The sequence below is a fragment of the Chiloscyllium plagiosum genome, unplaced genomic scaffold (genome assembly GCF_037043375.1).
Source record: "Chiloscyllium plagiosum isolate Xiang-an unplaced genomic scaffold, Cpla_swu_hap1 HiC_scaffold_37, whole genome shotgun sequence".
Taxonomy (NCBI): domain Eukaryota; kingdom Metazoa; phylum Chordata; class Chondrichthyes; order Orectolobiformes; family Hemiscylliidae; genus Chiloscyllium; species Chiloscyllium plagiosum.
In genome coordinates, this window is record NW_028270175.1 from 24413027 (window position 1) to 24431489 (window position 18463).

The following is an 18463-nucleotide window of genomic DNA, read 5'->3' on the forward strand; positions in this document are numbered from 1 at the left end:
AACATCCTTGTAATTTTTTTCTGAACCCTTTCAAGAGATTAACCTCCTTTCAACAAAAGATTAGGATGTCTGGTAATGATTTCAAAGTGTTTAATTCCATTTATAACTCCACAGAAAATTAAACAAGTTGTGCCTAAATGCAACATGAACTGCACAATATTCATGATAGCCAAATAAATAGTAAGGTATATATTGCACCAAACGCCTCAGAATGACCATTTGCAATTAGGGAGATTCTAATCATCTTCTTTGACATCATTGAATGCACCATTATCAACATTCAGGGAACACAATTAACCAGTCATATAAATATTGTGGCTTCAAGTGCTCACTGTGGTAGGATCGTTTACCTGCTACAAGGTGCACTGGACCAACTCACAAAGGCTTCTCCAACAGCACATTTCAAACTCACAACCTCAGCCATCTAGATCAGGTTCACTGTTGTATTTAAGTAAAATGTGCAAGAGCTATTATTAGTCGCACAATTTGATGATTTTGCAGAATGTTCAGCCACCAGTGAGGAAAGTCAATCATGGCAGCCTTTGAAGATTAATTCATATCTTCATGATAATAATAGCTGGTTGGTTTAAGTACTGCAATTAGTTCAAACTCATAAATTGAGGAAGACAGTATTGGAGTCAATATTGTCACACCTCACTGGGGTAGCACGTTGTGTAAGACAATCTTCACGCTGCTATTGAAGTGTTTGATTATATCTACATTTTAGTCTGAAGAAAGACGACAAATCAGCAATGTTCTGACCAGCATAAGAATCATTGCAACAACCCGCAAACAGAGACCACTGAACTGTGTCTAGATTTACTCTCCCCATAACCGAATTTTCCCTATTTGCATGTGTACGTGCGCATGTGAGAGAGCATGAGCAAGGAAGCATTTATAAGGAAATTAGCATTTTAAAAATTAGTGTTACTAAGATGGCTTCTAACTGTTTACCTGTAGCAATGCTGTCATGCTTACCTGATCTTTGAAATAGTTTAGTAAATGAGTCAGTTCAAAGGCAATTAGGGATGGGCAACAAACGCTACCTTTGCCAGTGACACTCACATCCCATTAAAGAATAAAGAAAAAAAATAAATTTTAGCTTGCATCGAATCTGCATTATACCTGACCTGGAAGTGCTAATTCACAAATAGTGCCAAAATCTTAGTTTTTATTTGTTTTTGAATGCTTAATTGGTCCCTTAAACTTGGACTTAAATTGATTAAAAGAAACACAATACCACCAAAAACAGAATTCACTGTTTCATTAGTCTGCTGTTTACCAAACCACACTTGAGATTGATTAGCACCCGATATTCAGACATTGGCGTCATGCGCAAGATTATTGGTCAAATTCCTAACACTAGCAGCTGCACACAGGTCAATTCGCATGTGAATGCACTTTCAATGACAGGTATTGGAAAACCAAGAGGATAATTACAAGGAAATGCAGTATTTAAATGAACCCTTAAGTGATTTCAATATGAGTAATTAAGGGTGCTCCATCACTGAATGAACTGTTATCTACACAGATACATTTTGATGAGCAGAGATGGATTATTTATAGCAGCCAATTCACAGACCAACTACTGCACTCTCCCAGATGATCAAGAGCTCATATTTGGCTCCAGCTGGCTGGTTTGGATTCATGTCAACATTCAGGACTCACATTTTCTCAACATTTGTTTTTTGGATATGTATCTGTCTCTTTCTCTCTGACTTACAGATGATTAGTGTTCCATTTTGCAGCCCTAGCAGGAGCTGAGAAAATGAGATGTGTCTCATTTTATGAGAAAGCCAGATTTAATTGAATCCAGAGAGGGTTAAGCATCTTTACATAAAAAAAATTCCTAAAGGGTATACAATTATTATACAGGGGATTGTGACTTTGACTAGATTATAGTCAGGGGTTATCATGGTCATTCAGCTATCGCATTTATATATTCTTCTCCTGATTGATGGGGAATATGTAAAAATAGGGCCAGAAGCCAAATACTTAATGTTATTCAGAAAAAACATGAAACAGAGGCCCTGGCTCTCACATTAATGTAAAAGATCCCATGACACTATTTCAAAAAGCAGTGGGGTTATCCCGAGTGGCCTGGCCAATATTTATCCTTCTCTCAACATCATTAAAACATTTAATATCATCATATAGTTGTTGTGGGAGCTGACATTCCCAACCTCACTTCAAAAAGGACTTCATTAATTATAAAATGAACTTCTAAAGTTATGAAAACCAATATACAAAGGCAAGATCTATATTTTTCATTGATCAAGCATTTCAGAAATCCTATTTAACTCCCCATTTCCTTCATTTTTAGTGAGCTTTCATTAAAATACGTAGAAGAAAGTAACCAATGAGATTTATTAATACAGCAACATCATCTCTTATTGGTGCAACAGAACAAGGAGCTACAGGGACAGTTGAGCAGTTTATTGCTGAGTCATCTTTATCAGTAGGACGAATAAGGTTGAATAAGAATGTGTCACAGAGGATGAGTCAGAGAGGTGAGATATAATCTGGGCTTTCGTTCTGGACTGACCCAACCCAAGGAAAAGACCTTGTCTATTTACCCTATCCATGCCCCTCAAGATTTTATAAACCTCTATAAGGTCACCTCTCAGCCTCAGATGCTCCAGGAAAAACAGCCCCAGCCTATTCAGCATGTTCCTGTAGCTCAAACCTGAAAAATGTGTTGCTGGAAAAGTGTAGCAGGTCAGGCAGCATCCAAGGAGCAGGAGAATTGACGTTTCGGGCATAAGCCCTTCTTCAGGACTGAGGAAGGTGTGCCAAGCAGGCTAAGATAAAAGGTAGGGAGGAGGGACTTGGGGGAGGGGCATTGGGAATGCGATAGGTGGAAGGAGGTTAAGGTGAAAGTGATAACCGGAGAGGGGGTGGGGCGGAGAGGTCGGGAAGAAGATTGCAGGTCAAGAAGGCGGTGCTGAGTCCGAGGGTTGGGACTGAGATAAGGTGGGTGGGGGTGGGGAAATGAGGAAGCTGGAGAAATCTGCATTCATCCCTTGTGGTTGGGGGTTCCTATGCGGAAGATGAGGCGCTCTTCCTCCAGACATCACGTTGCCATGGTCTGGCGATGGAGGAGACCAAGGACCTGCATGTCCTTGGCGGAGTGGGAGGGGGAGTTAAAGTGTTCCGCCATGGGGCGGTTGGGTTGGTTGGTGCGGGTGTCCCAGAGGTGTTCTCTGAAACGTTCCGCAATTAGGCAGCCTGTCTCCCCAATGTAGAGGAGGCCACATCCGGTGCAGTGGATGCAGTAAATGATGTGTGTGGAGGTGCAGGTGAATTTGTGACGGATATGGAAGGATCCCTTGGGGACTTGGAGGAAAGTGACGAGGGAGTCGCGGAGGGAGTGGTCTTTCCAGAACGCTGATAGGGGAGGGAAGGGAAATATATCCTTGGTGGTGGGGTTTGTTTGTAGGTGGTGGAAATGACGAAGGATGATACGATGTGTCTGGAGGTTGGTGGGGTGGTAGGTGAGGACCAGTGGGGTTCTGTCCAGGTGGCAATTGGAGGGGCGGAGTTCAAGGGCGGAGTAGCGGGAAGTGGAGGAGATGCGGTGGAGATGCGGTCTGAGGGGAATTTGCGGTCTTTGAAGAAGGAGGCCATCTGGGTTGTTCGGTATTGGAATTGGAAGTGAAGGAATTGGAAATATGGGATGGCGTTTTTACAGGGGGCAGGGTGGGAGGAGGTGTAATCTAGGTAGCTGTGGGAGTTGGTCGGTTTATAGTAAATGTCCGAGCTAGAAATGGAGAGGTCTAGGAAGGGGAGGGAGGAGTCTGAGACGGTCCAGGTAAATTTGAGGTCGGGGTGGAAGGTGTTAGTGAAGTGGATGAACTGTTCAACCTCCTCGTGGGAGCACGAGGTAGCGCTGATACAGTCATCAATGTAGCGGAGGAAAAGGTGGGGGGTGGTGCCAGTGTAGCTGCGGAAGATGGACTGTTCCACATATCCGATGAAGCTTGTAGCTTAAATCCTCCAATCCTGGCAACATCCTTGTAAATCTTAACTGAACCCTTTCAAGTTTCACAACATCCTTTCTATAGAAGTGAGACCAGAATTGCACACAATATTCCAAAAGTGGCCTAACCAATGTTCCATACAATGGCAACTTGACATCCCAACTCCTATATTCAGTGCACTGACCAATAAATGAAAGCATACTAAACACCTTCTTCATTATCCTATCTACCTGAGATTCCACTTTCAAGAAACTATGAACCTGCACTCCAAGGTCTCTTTGTTCAGCAACATTCCCCAGTGTCGCAATACTCATTCCTTTTACAAGGTTACTATGCCTTTGTGTATTTTTTCAGAGAAGTACGGATGACCCAAGGTTCCATCATGTCTGAAGTTTGACTGGTTTGTTAGGGCCTTTTGTTTACCCTAACAGGTAATAGCTCCAGCCTAAGACTTAAATGTCTTAAAAGAAACTGGCATAATCAAAGGGGAGTGGCCAGCTAGCTGTGTAGCTAGCCTTCATTTAGATTAGAAATTTTTTAATTCAGTTCAGAACTATGTGTGGAAAATGCTGTGGGATCTTCTCTCTCTCCTGACTTCGCAAACTGTAAGCTGTTTGTGTCATTTTTACTCTTTGTGCTAAGGGATGTGTGTACTGGGACTATTGCCAGTATTTTCAGAACAGCATCACTAAGTCAGGTTTGGATAGAATAGGTTATCTGATATTCTATTTTCTGTTCTTTGTGTTTCATTCTGTTATTTTGTAAATAAATTTGTTTAAAACTTGGCAGTCGAACTAGCTAATTTACTCTGGGAATATCCATTATACACTAAGCTAAAACAAATAGCAAAGTTACAGTCTGGGCTACCTGCTTAAAAATGCTTTGAGGGGTCTGGCCTAGTCCATAACAGATTGGGGCTCTTTGTGGGATTTAAACAGCGAGTGGTAGGCGTTAAGTGTCTTTTATTTTGGGTGCTGATTTTGTTGGTTTAAACAGCGCTCGGATAGCAATGGCTCTTTTGATCACCGAGTAGGTTCTGGAGGTAGAAGAAATTACCTTGAGGGTTTTATAAAAGGCAAGTAAGACCAAGCTGCAGGAATTAATAGACAAACTGGGGTTGAATTTACCTTTTAATGTGAGGAAAGATGAGATGATTTCACCAGTAGCTCAGTATTTAATTTGCTGGAAACACCATCAGGATCTGCAGAAATTGCAAGAATTCAATTGCAAATGAAGCAGCTTGAGTTAGAGGCAAGAGAGAAGGAAAAGACAGCAGAAATACCACAGTTTGAATTATGATTAAAATCAGAAGAAAACTCAAAGGCATAGTAACCTTGTAAAAAGAACCAGTGTTGTGACACTAGGACCTGACCATTGAGTGTATATGTCCTGCCCTGATTTGCCTTTCCAAAATGCAGCACCTCATGTTTATCTAAATTAAACTCCATCTGCCATTCCTCAGCCCATTGGTCTGTTTGATCAGGATCCCATTATATTCTGAGGTAACCTTCTTTGCTGTCCACTACACCTCCAATTTTGGTGCCATCTGCAAACTTATTAACTATACCTCCTTTGTTCACATTTAAATCATTTATATAAATGACGAAAAGCAATGAACTACTTGCATCATCTCCACATTTGCCCATCCTGAATTATATGTCCCTCACAATAATCCATATCAATCATTCAAATAATCTGCTCAAAATGTACTATCACACTTACCTTTTTTTTAGATTTTCCAACAATGTGGGATGGTAACAGTTGGAGAGAGGGCTCTGAGTTAACAGGGAGATGAAGCCTCAGGGACAGGAATTAACCAGATGTAGGTGGCTCATTCAGCTTGGCTTCACCAATTGGGACCTTATTGTTGAATGTCCCCCCTCCACTATCCCAACAGATCAGCTTCTCCATTTGGCACCAGACTTGCAACCATATTATTTGAGAGCTAAGAGGCACTGTATTTGGTCTGGATGAGGGAGAGCTCGATCAGCGAAGTTGGGCAGTCCTGTTGGCTTGGAGTATTTATCATTCTTCACAACTTCATCTGTTGAATAGTTCTTGGAGGGAAATGAGAACTCAATTCCCACTCTCAGCAAGTCCTTCAACTGTTGAGACTCTTAGAGGTTCAGTGGTTTAAGTATATCGCTCTCTGTGGCACACAACCAGCAACTCATTCTCTGGGGTGAACAGAAGAGACAGTGTAAAGACAGCTGGTTTGATGTGGAAGATAGGGACAAGTTGATAATGTTGGCAAGCATGAGACAGTGGAGGGCATTGACTGATCAGGTGTTGAAATAGGGAGATGTTAAGAATGTTAGGTACGGCGGCATCAGGGGGCTAGATGGAGGAGACACTTGAACAAGTAAGAGGGTAGGGGGTCCTGAAATCAAAAGTATGGAGGAGGGCTAAGAAAAGCTGGAGGGTGGGGTGAAGGGGAAGGAGAAAGAAATGGACTCACAGAAGGAAGAGGCAACACAGCAAATTTTCTTTGATAAATGCCTCAGAAGTAGTACCTGAGGTAAAAATGGGAATGATTGACACAGATGTTTGTTGGATGGGAAAGTGCACAGTGAATTGGTTTTGAAGCCTTTCTGGATGTTAAGAAACATGAGAGCTGGTGTCAGCCTTATAATCACTTCATTCTGTTTCACCATTTAATAAGCTCATGGCTGATCCTTGGCTTCAATTCTACTTTTCCACCTGATACCCAAATCCCTTATTCCTTTACGGTCCAAAAAGCTATTAATCTCAACCTTGAATATATCCAGCAATTGAGTCTTCATAACCCTCTAGGTAGACCATTCCAAAAATTCACAAACACTGAGTGAAAAACATTCTCATCTCAATTCAAATACCCTTGTTCTGAGATTCTGACTCCATTCTTAACTCTTAAATCTGGGGAAACTCAGCATCTATTTTGTCAAACTCTTTCAGAGTCTTATATGGTGCAGTTAGATTACATTTCATTCTTCTGGTTTCCCAAGTGCATAGGCCCATTCTATTAATCTTTTCTCATGGGACAAACCTCTTAACCCAGTGAACCTTCCTTACACACCCTCAAGTCAAATATTTCCTTCCTTAAGTAGTACCACCAAAACTATACACAGTACTTGAGGTTTGATCTCTGCTAAGTCCTGGATAATTGCAACAAGACTACCCTATTTTTAATAATCTAACCCTCTTACAGTGATGTTCAAAGTACCATTTGCCTTCCTATTTGCTTGCTATATTTACATATTGAATTTCCCTGCTTCTTGCACAAGGACACTCAAATCACTCTGAATACAAGATTGCACCAAAGTCTGCTCCATTTTCAGTTCCCTTGCTCAAATCTATCTGCACTCAGTCTCCATCATGTCTTTGCTAAATATTAGATAACCCATTAAAGTTGTAACCTGCTATAGTGGTACATTCACAGATCATCATAGGGAGGCATTGGAAACCAAGAATGCAACAACATTGGATAAAGCAAAATAATAGGGCGGCACGGTGGCACAGTGGTTAGCACTGCTGCCTCACAGCGCCAGAGACCCGGGTTCAATTCCCGACTCAGGCGACTGACTGTGTGAAGTTTGCACATTCTCCCTGTGTCTGCGTGGGTTTCCTCCGGGTGCTCCGGTTTCCTCCCACACTCCAAAGATGTGCAGGTCAGGTGAATTGGCCCCGTAGTGTTAGGTAAAGGGGTAAATGTATGGTAAATGGGTGGGTTGCGCTTCGGCGGGTCGGTGTGGACTTGTTGGGCCGAAGAGCCTGTTTCCACGCTGTAAGTAATCTAATCTAATCTAAAATTTATTCAGTATGCACTTTTTAGAAAGTTACAGGAAAGTATCATTTTATGTTGAAACAAATATAAATCTTCAACATACCTCTGGCAGAATAATTGCCTCACCCTGCGGCATTCATATAAGATCTTGAGAGGATTGGATATGGTACACTTGGTGCAGGCAAAAACTAAGAACACAGTTTAGGCTATCTTTAAGTTTATTCACACTCTGAGTTAGATAGATTTTTGATAGATGAGGGAGTCAAGGGTTATGGTATTCAGACAGGAAAGTGAAATGGAAACTATAGAGACATCAACCATTCTCTTATTGAATGGTGGAGCAGGCTTGAAGAACTAAATGTCCTACTCCTGCTCTTAAGTCTAATGTTCAGAACTTTCTCTTGGAATGTGAATTGTGATTTAAAGGATGTAGATACATTTTGTGAAAAACTTTGTAACAATGGATGGACAATATTAAAAATTTACAGGGATTAAACTGAGTTCAGCACCTTACCTCCTCATAGTTTTGTTCATCTTAGATAATATTACAAATTATTAACATATTTTTTAATGTCATATTAAATCACAACATTATCCTGTTTTTATCTGCTTGCACTAAAACCCATGAGGTATTAATTTTACCCATTTTTGTTCACCCATCAGGAATGACCCTTCACTCTCATCACTGCATCAATTATTTATAAAATAGTTCATGTTTTTCTGGTATTGTGCAATCCAGGCATTCATCGAAATACCATATTGGTTACTGAAAGATTCTCTGATGTAAATTTCTGTAATTTGAACGTGTTCTTGTTTATCAGTTATGATTTACCTTGAAATACTGTTTCAGATCTGTCTTTCTTAACCTTTTTACTTTCTGGGTCCCTTTTAGTAAGTTGTTCATTAGGGAGAGACCCTTTCATAATCAGCAGACAGAAGAGAAAAAAAAATAGGACTGCATCAGAAAAGAGAAAGAGCAAATCTAATAGATGTACTCAAAATCATGAAGGATTTGGTCATGGTCGATAGGGAAAAGCAATTTTTGGTGGTGAGTCAGTAACTCGAGGACATAAATGACAAAAAGAATGTAGATTAGCAAATTTGTTTTTCACAGTGAGTTGTTCAGACATCAATGCCCTTCCAGAGATGAGTGGAAGAAGAATTCATTATAAAAGTGAACTAACTTACTTAGCCTTTGCATGCTGCTCTATCATTCAGTGAGATTATGGCTGATCTTTTATCTTGATTCCACCTTGCTGCAGTACTGTCATTTCCCAGGATTACCTTCCAAAATGTATCTATCTTTGTCCTGATAATTTTAAAGGATGAGCATCTAAAGCTGTATGGGAGATAGGGAATCCAATGATTCACACCTTTTGAATGAAGAAATTTCTCCTCATCTCAGTCCTCATTCTATTTTTTTTCTCTATCCAGAATGTCTTTACCCCATCTTCAAATCAGCCATGACACTTTTTGTCATCTATTAACCATCACTAATAAATCACCCATGCTTTCCAATTGATTAGTTTGCATGTAAAGTCCATTAAGGGCAATGCAGACTTTCCCCGCATTCCCCCCCTCCCCAAAGTGAGGGAGAGGTAGAGTGAAAGGGAGGAAGCACCCCTTCATTCTAAAGAGGATGGAGAAAAAGCAAGGAGGCTGAATTAAATGAAAGACAGCCCAGTCCTAGACAGCACTAATGTTCCCAACTTCTCCACTATCTAAGTTTGGAGACAATTACAGGATTTAAAAGGCATCTGGATCAGTAATTGAATAGGAAGGGTTTAGAGGAATATGGGCCAAGTTCTAGCAAATGGGACTAGATTTGGTTAGGATATCTGGTCGGCATGGATGAGTTGGACCGAAAGGCCCGTTTTGGTGCTGTACATCTCTATGACTCTGTGACTATATGAGACAAAGATAGCTGGATGGGTAGGTAGTGTTGAGGAAATGGGAAGGCTGAAGAAGGGCTTGGATAGGCTAAGAGAGTGAACAAAGAAATGGCAGATGGAATACAATGTGGGGAAAGTGGCAGATGGAATACTGTGAATGTGGGAAAAGTGTGAAATTATGCATATTGGTAGGAAGAATAGAGGCATAGACTATTTTCAAAATGGGGAAAGGTTTCAAAAATCTGAAAAAAAAGGGACTTGGGAGTCCTAATTCAGGATTTTCTTAAGGTTAACATAGAGTTGCAGTTTGCGGTTAGGAAGCCAAATGCAATATGCATTTGTTTTAAGGGAGCATGAAAACAAGAGCAGAGATGTACTGTTGAGGCTGCATAATGCTCTGGTCAGACCACATTTGGAATATTGTGAGCAGTTTTAGGCCCCATATCTAAGGAAGGATGCGCTGGCACTGGAGGGGGTCCAGAGGAGGTTTACAAGAATGGTCCTGGAGACAAAGGGGTTGTCATACGAGGAGCAGTTGAGGACTCTGGGTTTGCATTTGATGGTGTTTAGAAGGATGAGGGTGGATCTGATTGAAACTTGCAGAATACTGAGACCCCTGTATAGAGTGGACTTGGAGAAGATGTTTTCATTAGTCAGAGAGAGTAGGACTGAAGGGCACAGGCTCAGAGTAAAGAGACGACCCTTCAGAACTGAGATGAGGAAGGATTTCTTTAGCGAGAAGTTGGTGAATCTGTGGAACTCATTTGCCACAGACGGCGGTGGGGACCAAGACATTGAGTGTATTAAATGATGTGGAGATGCCGGTGTTTGACTGGGGTGGAAACGTCACCTGTTGAAGGAGCAGTGTTCCGAATGCTGATGGTTTCAAATAAACCAGGACTCTAACCTGGTGTTGTGTGACATCTGACTTTGAGTGTATTTAAGGTAGAGATTGATAGTTTCTTGACTGTCAAGGGGATGAAGGGGCACTGGAAGAAGGCAGGAGAATGGGGTTGAGAAACATTTCAGCCATGATCAAATGGAGGTGTAAGAGTCGATGGGCTGAATGACTCAATTCTGCTCCTATATCTTATTGTCTTATAACATTACCGACTTCTATGAGTTAGATTTTAATCAGATTTTTAATGGTACCAAGCTCAGAAATTTCATAACAGGACTGTTGTTCCCAAATATCGGTCTAAGTGCTTTTGGATTCTGCTGAAGGGATTGCACTGTGAACTACCACCCGCACCCCAAATGTCTCTCTCTGAAACAGACTCAGGAACTCCAGGAGCAAGCTGACCAGAGCTCAGCACAGTCTGGTGTGGATCACTTGAACGTGTACTCTCCCGTTTAGCTCGAGAGTCTTTTTAATCAATCTGTTCAGAGATATTATGACATACCCCTAGAACAGGTGGGACCTGGACCCGGGTCTCCTGGCTCAGAGCTAAGGGCCGTACCACTGCATTACAATGGGTCCATTACCTCTGTAATAAAATAAACTGCAGATCTGAAACCAATAAAAGAAACAGCAGGTCAAGCAGACTCCGTGGAGAGAGAAACTAGTTAACGTTTCGAGTCCAGTGACCCTTCTTCAGAACTGGACTCCAAAAATTAACTATTTCTTTCTCCTCAGATGCTGCCAGACCTGCTGAGTTTCGCCAGCGATTCCTGCTTGTGTTCCTGTTGAACTCTGTAGTCGGTATTCTAATGCTTGCATTGACTACAGCCCCTCAGAGATTGGCCATTTGAGCCCCATTCCTATTAATCCTGAGATCACTTTTCACCATCAGTTAATTGACACCGTCACGTGTATAGGTATCTCTTCGTATGGAATCTCGTTTGCTGTTAGTTTCCTCTTTATGTCCATTTGGTAAATCCTTTGTTGTCTACCTGGAGACAACACCGCCCGCTTTCTCCACCAGCCACATATTCTTCTGCAAATCAGACCATTGGACTTCCTCGTCTTCTCATTTACCAACACTTGCATTCGGTTGCATTGGTAACGCCCATTGTCCACAGAAGACTCTCTCCTCGTTGCTAAACGCTGCTCCGAATGTTTCACACAACACATGAATTTAAAACTTTAGGCTTCGGGAAGTGATTAAACCCATGGGGCAGTCAGTCTGAAAGCAGTCAAATCTACCGCGGCTTTGCATGCATCATAAAATATCAATTCTTATACAAAAAGACCGCACAATAGTCAAATATTAACGAACGCCACTCTTTTAACAAACCGGTCATTTTAAGGATGACACTTTATTATCCGTCTCCGCAGGGACAAAATCGTCTCAAAGAAACATAATTTCAGTTAGAATGATTTTTGAAAATCATTTCACCGCTGAGAGTTAATGCTGGGATTCCAACAACGGGGAACTTTATCCGTTTAAAAGTTCCAATATAACAAATGTGGAGGGAGATTGATGGTGTTGGCAACAGATATTGAACCAGATCCCCAAAGATCTCCGCACATAGCCTCTCCTGCACTGACAGAGAGAGAGAAAAACTGTCAAATTAGGAGGTCAAGGCATAATCTGGATCTAGAAATACATCGCCACAGAAATCAGGGCTGCGAGCTGGAAAATGGGACTGGATAGGCTGAACCGATGGGCTGAATGGGCGCTTGGCTTGCAGTAACACTGTACAGTTTTTGTTATTTGAAAATCTTGGTATTGTGTCGCTCAGCAAAACAGGAGGCCTGTTCTGGAATACTGTGTGCAGATCTGGTGTCCCAGAAGGATAGTATCAAACTGGAGAGGGTTCAGATGAGACTCACCAGAATGCCGCCAGGTATGGAAGGTTTGAACTATAAGGAATGGGTAGGCTGTGACTTTTGTCACTGGAGCGCGGAAGATTCGGAGGTGACCTGATAGAAGTTTATAAGACAATGAGAGGTATAGAGTTAATGGTAGCTGTCGTTTCCCTATGATGGGGGATTTCAAGACTAGAGGACACATTTTTAAGATGATAGGAGAGAGATTTTAAAAAGACTTGAGGGTCAACTTTTTACACAGAGGGTGGTTCGTGTGTGGAATGAACTTCCTGAGGAAGTGACGAGTGCGGGTAGTTACAACGTTTAAAAAAAACATTTGGATACGTTCGTGAAAGGTTTGGAGGGATATGGGCCAGGAGCAGGCAGGTGGCAATAGTTTAGTTTGGGATTATGGTCAGCATGGACTGGTTGGGCCGAAATGTCTGTTTCCGTGCTGGATGACTCTAGCTCTATCATTAGGATCACATTCGCGCTTTCGCCCATCACCTCGGGTTTCTCTCGTTCCGACCGTCTGCCAATCCCAGGATTAATTTCTCGTTTATTTTCCCCATTTGTGACCGGCTCACTCTGCCCGCAGTGTAAAAGGGAAACTCTGTCCAACCTTCCTCCCACTTTGCCAGGAAACCAGAGAATACGCCACATTTACACCAACAGTGTATCAAAAGTGACTAAATCTGCAAGAAATTCAGTGAAATTCCGGGATCCTTGTTCTGAATCAGGGCTGTCACTCTCTCCCGACAGCCACTGGAGATTTGTATTTTAAAGACGGAGTTCAGTTGTTTCCTCGGGATTAGATTAAATTTTCGTTCAGATTTCCCGGATACGAAAAGAATGGACTCGATAGTCCATTCCCCTCCCCACCCCTTTTCCCGGAACATAGCCCCAGTGTCAGACTCTGCTGGTTGTCACTAACAGTGTGAGTCTCCGCGCCGAGACTGGGAAAGTTGGGATTTGTAAACGTGCAGAAAGAAGCTATCCTGACTCTCTGACTGTTCTGCGCTGTATTGTTCTATGACCCTCGCTGCTCGCTCCCTTACACTGTTTCCCACGCTGTCAATGCGCTCAGCGAAATGTACTCAGCGCCCGGTATTCGGGATGTGGATTCCTTCTGCTTTCAAACAAAACTAAGACGCGCGGATACTGTAAATCAAACAAAACCAGATATTGCTGGAGAAACTCAGCGGGTCTGGCTGCATCCATCAGCTGGACGGGAAAAGTTGATGTTACTTTCCCTGCTGGAGTTTCTCCAGCGAGTTCTGGATTGTTTTATGTGCTCTCTCTCTCTTCCGCTATGGTCCCATTTTTTATCCCTCCTTCTCTAAGCAACTTTCCAGTGTTGGTTTTGATCATCTGTTCAGTGAGTGCCTGGCCTGTGTCTCTGATGCCTGTACGCTGTGCCTCTCCCTGTTTGTCAGTCTCGAGGTCCTCCCTTCCCTGTCGCCCGCAGATTGCGGGATGTGTGCGGCCGGAATCCTGGTCTGCCTCACCTTGTCCTCCTCCCAGCCCATCAATCCGATACAACTGCAGCTGTGCAACACGAGAAATAGTCAAACCTAGACCCCTTCAGTTTGAAAACAGCCGGATACTGGGTACAAAGCGCATACAAGTCAATGTTCGGACTTTATTCCCCTCGAACGGTACCTGTATATTTACATGGGACAGATTCTGTTCTCTGAAGTAGAATTTAAATCTTAAAAAAAAAACACACGAGTCGAACAGAATTTGATCCGAACAGGAGATAAACGGTCTCTCGTGTTATCGGTTGTGCTTCTTCGTGTCAGAGAGCGATTGCAGTCCGCTCCTTCCGGGCGGTCAGCGTTTCCAAGGTCGCCTTGACACCGAAAAGGGGGAGGAAGTCACTTTTGAAGTGGGACACAGCAAGGGGCGAACTCCAGCTGCTCCCAGTGTTCATTCCAACTCAAAAGTAGAGCCGTCTGTCCGTGTCTGTCGACCTTCATCATCCCCGGAGTCCAGACGTTGCAGACAGATCCCTCCTGGGAAAGGCAGGGGGCCAGCAGACTGTGTGTGTGTGTGTGTGTTTCTCCCCGTCCCTCCTCAAACTGCAGAGAGAGGGCTGATTCCAGGTGCACTTTCTCCTCTTCTTTGCTCCCCCTCCTGGCTACTTTTGATGGCTGCTCCTGAAAAAGTTTGGTTTTCTTTTTGTTTTTGGTTGGTTTGTTCCTGTCTATAAATGCGGGCGAGGTGTGTAAATTATTAGGTGGCGAGCCGGTGCTCCTCCCGTGCCCGCTTGGCGGAAGGCCGGCCGAAGGCGGGGTGCATGATATTCTCGGTGATGTAGGCCACCAGCAGGCAGATGATCACCAGCATCACGCAGATGGAGCCCCCGACAGCGGTCATGGCGATGACAATGTCCTGCATGCCGGCGGGCTCGGCGCGGAACTGCAGGCACTCCTCGTCCCTCCGGCCGCCGCCGCTGTACAGGGTGTGCAGGCAGATGCGGTACTCCACGCTGTCGTGGACGCTGCTGAGCAGGTAGTCGCGGCAGGCGACCCCGAGCTGCACGCTGTCGCACTGGAACTGGGTGTAGAGGCCGCTCCAGCTGCAGTTCAGCTGGAAGCCCCGAAGGTGGCGCAGGCTCCGCGGCCGCCACTGCAGGAAGACGCTGCTGTTCGCCAGTACGTTCGCCACCAGCCAGGGGCCCGAGCGGTACACCCGGCAGCTCCCCGGGCCGCAGCGGAACCCGCTGTCCGTGCTCCTGAAGCAGATCCTGCCCCCTCCTCCTCCTCCTCCTCTCCCGTTCAGCAGCACCTTATAGGCACAAGTGCTGTCTTCCAGGCCGCTGCCCGTCTCCTCCTGCGGCTCCGGCTCGCTGTTGTTCGGCGCCCCGGTCTCCCCTGCTGCTCCTGCCCGCGCTCTGAGCAGCCCGGGTCGGCTGGTGTTCCAGGAGCTGCCGACCAGCGCGTCCCCGTCCTGGAGCCGGGGTTCGCCCCAGCATAGAAGCAGCAGCAGCGGCGGCAGCAGCAGGAGCAGCATCCTGCCTCCCGGAGCCCTGGGGGTAAAGGGGGCGAGGAAAGGCACCGAGCCTCCGCTCTCTCTCTCTCTCTGTCTCACTCACATCCTCCAGCCTAGGGGTTCCGCCAGCGCCTCCTCTCTCCCTGTGTGTGTGTGTGTGTGTGTTTGTATGAGGGGGAGGGGGTCTCTGTGTCTCCCTCTCCCTCTCCCTCTGAAGCTGCTGCTTTCTCCTTGTAGCTGCCGCTCGCCTGAGAGAGTGAGTGCAGCCAGCCTCTCTGTGATGTCACTGCCTTGACTTTCAGTCCACCTGATGTCCTTGGGATGAGGAAACAGACACACACTGGACTCAAACTCCCCTCATAACTGGGAGCTCCCCTCCCCTCCCCTCCACGGTCAGGTACACAGGCCCCACACCCACTCTCCTCACTCACACACAGCTCCCAGCGTCGTGTCTTGGCTGGATGTTCCTTTCTTAAACCGAATTCCTGAAGTACAGGGATCGTTGCAGCCACACGCCGTGTCCAAGCAGCGAAGCGAGGCAAACGGCCCAAAAAAACTCACGGAGTCCTGCCCTTTCCAAAGACTCAGTCCCAACAGACAGCGTGCTCACGGTTTAAAGACCAAGGGCGCTTCTGTTGCCATGCCTTCTTTTTAGTTTCAGGAGATTAGCGTCTGAATTGGGTCGAACCTTGGAGAGGTGACTTCCACAGCTCCGCCCCTTCCCCTGCAATACCCAGTCCCAGTGCCCCTCACACTTGCTGCAAAACCCAGGTCCAAGTGAGCGATTATCGATTTCGATGGAGAAATATGGGACGAAGCTCAAGTGGAACGTAAACACTAGCATGGATTTGTTGGGCCGAATAGCCTGCGTTCACTGTATCCTTTTCAGTTCCATGTACCCAGCAGCCACTGTATTGCACAGTGCCACTCCAGCTCAAACCACCTAGTTCCAGTTTTCCATCAGAACACTCAATCTCATCAAACGATATCTCTATTTCACCCAGTCCCACTCTGCCAACTAATCCTCATTGGTCTACCCTTTCCGAATGCACCTCTCTGTATCAGTGCAGCATCCAATTCCCCTGTAGCAGTCGGTGCCAGTGTCACTCTGAACCAGTGCTTCTGACGATTTTGTTTTCCTCCTTTTGCGAAGGGTCTGGCTTCCCGCTGTCCTTTCGTTCACACCCTCCAGTACTTTGCCCAAATGGCCATAGTTCAAGTTCGAGTCTAGAAAGTGTTGATAGATTACTTTATCATAGAGCTCATCACATCTGAGCCTGACGTTAACATTACCAGATGTCCACATAATTGTTATAACTCAAAGTAATTGGGTGTCCTGATGATCTTCCCTATTCAGCGAAAGCTCAAATAGTGCTCGGAAAGAGATGAGGACAAAATAATTCCTGAGTAGATCCCAAACCACGTACAATTGAAAGAGGATAAATGTCAAGCTATAGCTGTTTTACAAATAAAAACCCATTCAGTCGTAAAAACTCATTTGAGGAATAATTAGCCCTCTCTTTCAATACTACTGACGTCACTAAACTACATTTTCCCATCTGTCACACAGACAAACACATAAAAAGTGAGGCACCCACAGAGAGATACACCTATAAAGATAATATAAATACACACACTTACCTCGGCACATTTGTACTTTTCATTCTTTGAACAGTGTAGGCTTGCTGGCAGGGCCTATATTCGTTACTCATCCTGAATTCTCCTTGAGAAAGTGGAGGTGAACTGGCTGTTTGAACATTGATGAGGGTACAGTACTGTTAGATTGGGGGTTCCGGGAGTTTGACCCAGCAACAATAAAGTCGTCTATTTCTAAATGTGGATTGTGTTTGACTTGGGCAGTTACTTAGAATTCCCAGGGCCCTTTTACCCTTGTCCTTCCAGATAATAGAGGTCAGTGGTTTGGGAGCTGTTGTTGAATAAGCCTTGGTACATCAGATGTGATTCTTCTGGCTGAGACACACTGCTGCAAATGTGCACTGGTGCTGGAGTCTGTAAACGTTTAAGGTGCTGCATGGGATTCCTATCAGGTGGATTGCTCTGCCCTGGATTGGTGTGTTGAAGCTGCTTCAGGGTTGTTAGAGTTGCACTCATTCCTGAACCTTACACATATCTGCACAGAAATATGTATTCACAGAGAGAGAGAGTGACTTATACAAACATGGGAACATGCAATCTTACAAATCTTTGTCTACAAACACAGAAGCATTCAGACTGTTGGCTAGACCTTAATGTAGACCTTAATGTACGGTTAGTTGATATCGTGATGAGTGATATATTGGCTTTGAAAATAACCATAGAAGAGCAGTGAAAATGATTCCTGGCTTTCAGAACTACAGTTGCTCAGATATTCTCAATAACCTATTATTTGTGTAGAGAAGTGTAAATTTAAAGATGATGTAATAGTGATCTCTAAAAACAGAGACTATTTTCACTGGAGCATCAGAGGCTGAGGGCTGACCTTCTCGGGGTTTATAAAATCAAGACAGGCATGGATAACCAAGGTCTTTTCCCCAGGGGAGGGGAGTCCAAAACAAGGGGACATTAAGGTGAGTGGGGAAAGATTGGAAAGGGACATACGGGGCATATTTTTCACACAAAGGATGGTGTGTGTATGGAATGGAATGAAATGAGCTGCCAGAGGAGGTGGTGGAGGTGGGTACAGTTACAACATTTAACCTGAATAGGTACATGAACAGGAAGGATTTAGAGGGATATGGGCCAAAAGATGGCAAATGGGACTAGATTAATGTAGAATATCTGTTCAACATGGACAAGTTGGACCGAATGGTCTGTTTCCCTGCAGTCTGAGGAGAAGCATGGGACATGAGTTTAAATTTTGCCAGAGGGAGACAAGAATGGATGTTATGCAGGTCTTTTTTTTCCCTCCAGAAAGCAGTAAACCTGTAGAATGCACTGAAGGCTGATGTAGTGGTTGCTGATTCTCAGTCTACCTTCAAGAAGAAGCCGGACAAGTTCCTGACTGGAGCAGAGATTGCAGCACCATACAAAACATCAAGTACCTTAGTAGATAACATTTAGTAGTTCACATGACACATGAATT

General features: G+C 44.3%; 1 protein-coding gene across 2 annotated transcripts; it reads right to left on the reverse strand.

The window, feature by feature from the left end:
- Positions 1 to 10888: 10888 nt before the first annotated feature.
- Positions 10889 to 16418, reverse strand: fndc10 (fibronectin type III domain containing 10). 2 transcript variants are annotated; one of them, XR_015753461.1, is made up of 2 exons: positions 14050 to 16418; positions 10889 to 12121 (listed from the first exon to the last, which is right to left on the reverse strand). XR_015753461.1 is itself a non-coding variant. In XM_043675440.2 (1 exon), exon 1 carries the CDS (start codon positions 15400 to 15402, stop codon positions 14623 to 14625), a length of 780 nt encoding a protein of 259 aa, XP_043531375.2. In that variant the 5' UTR covers positions 15403 to 16418; the 3' UTR covers positions 14010 to 14622. The 2 variants fall into 2 exon arrangements, 1 of the variants encoding a protein (XP_043531375.2); XM_043675440.2 differs by lacking the exon at positions 10889 to 12121 and having other exon boundaries at positions 14010 to 16418.
- Between the last annotated feature and the right edge of the window lie 2045 nt (positions 16419 to 18463).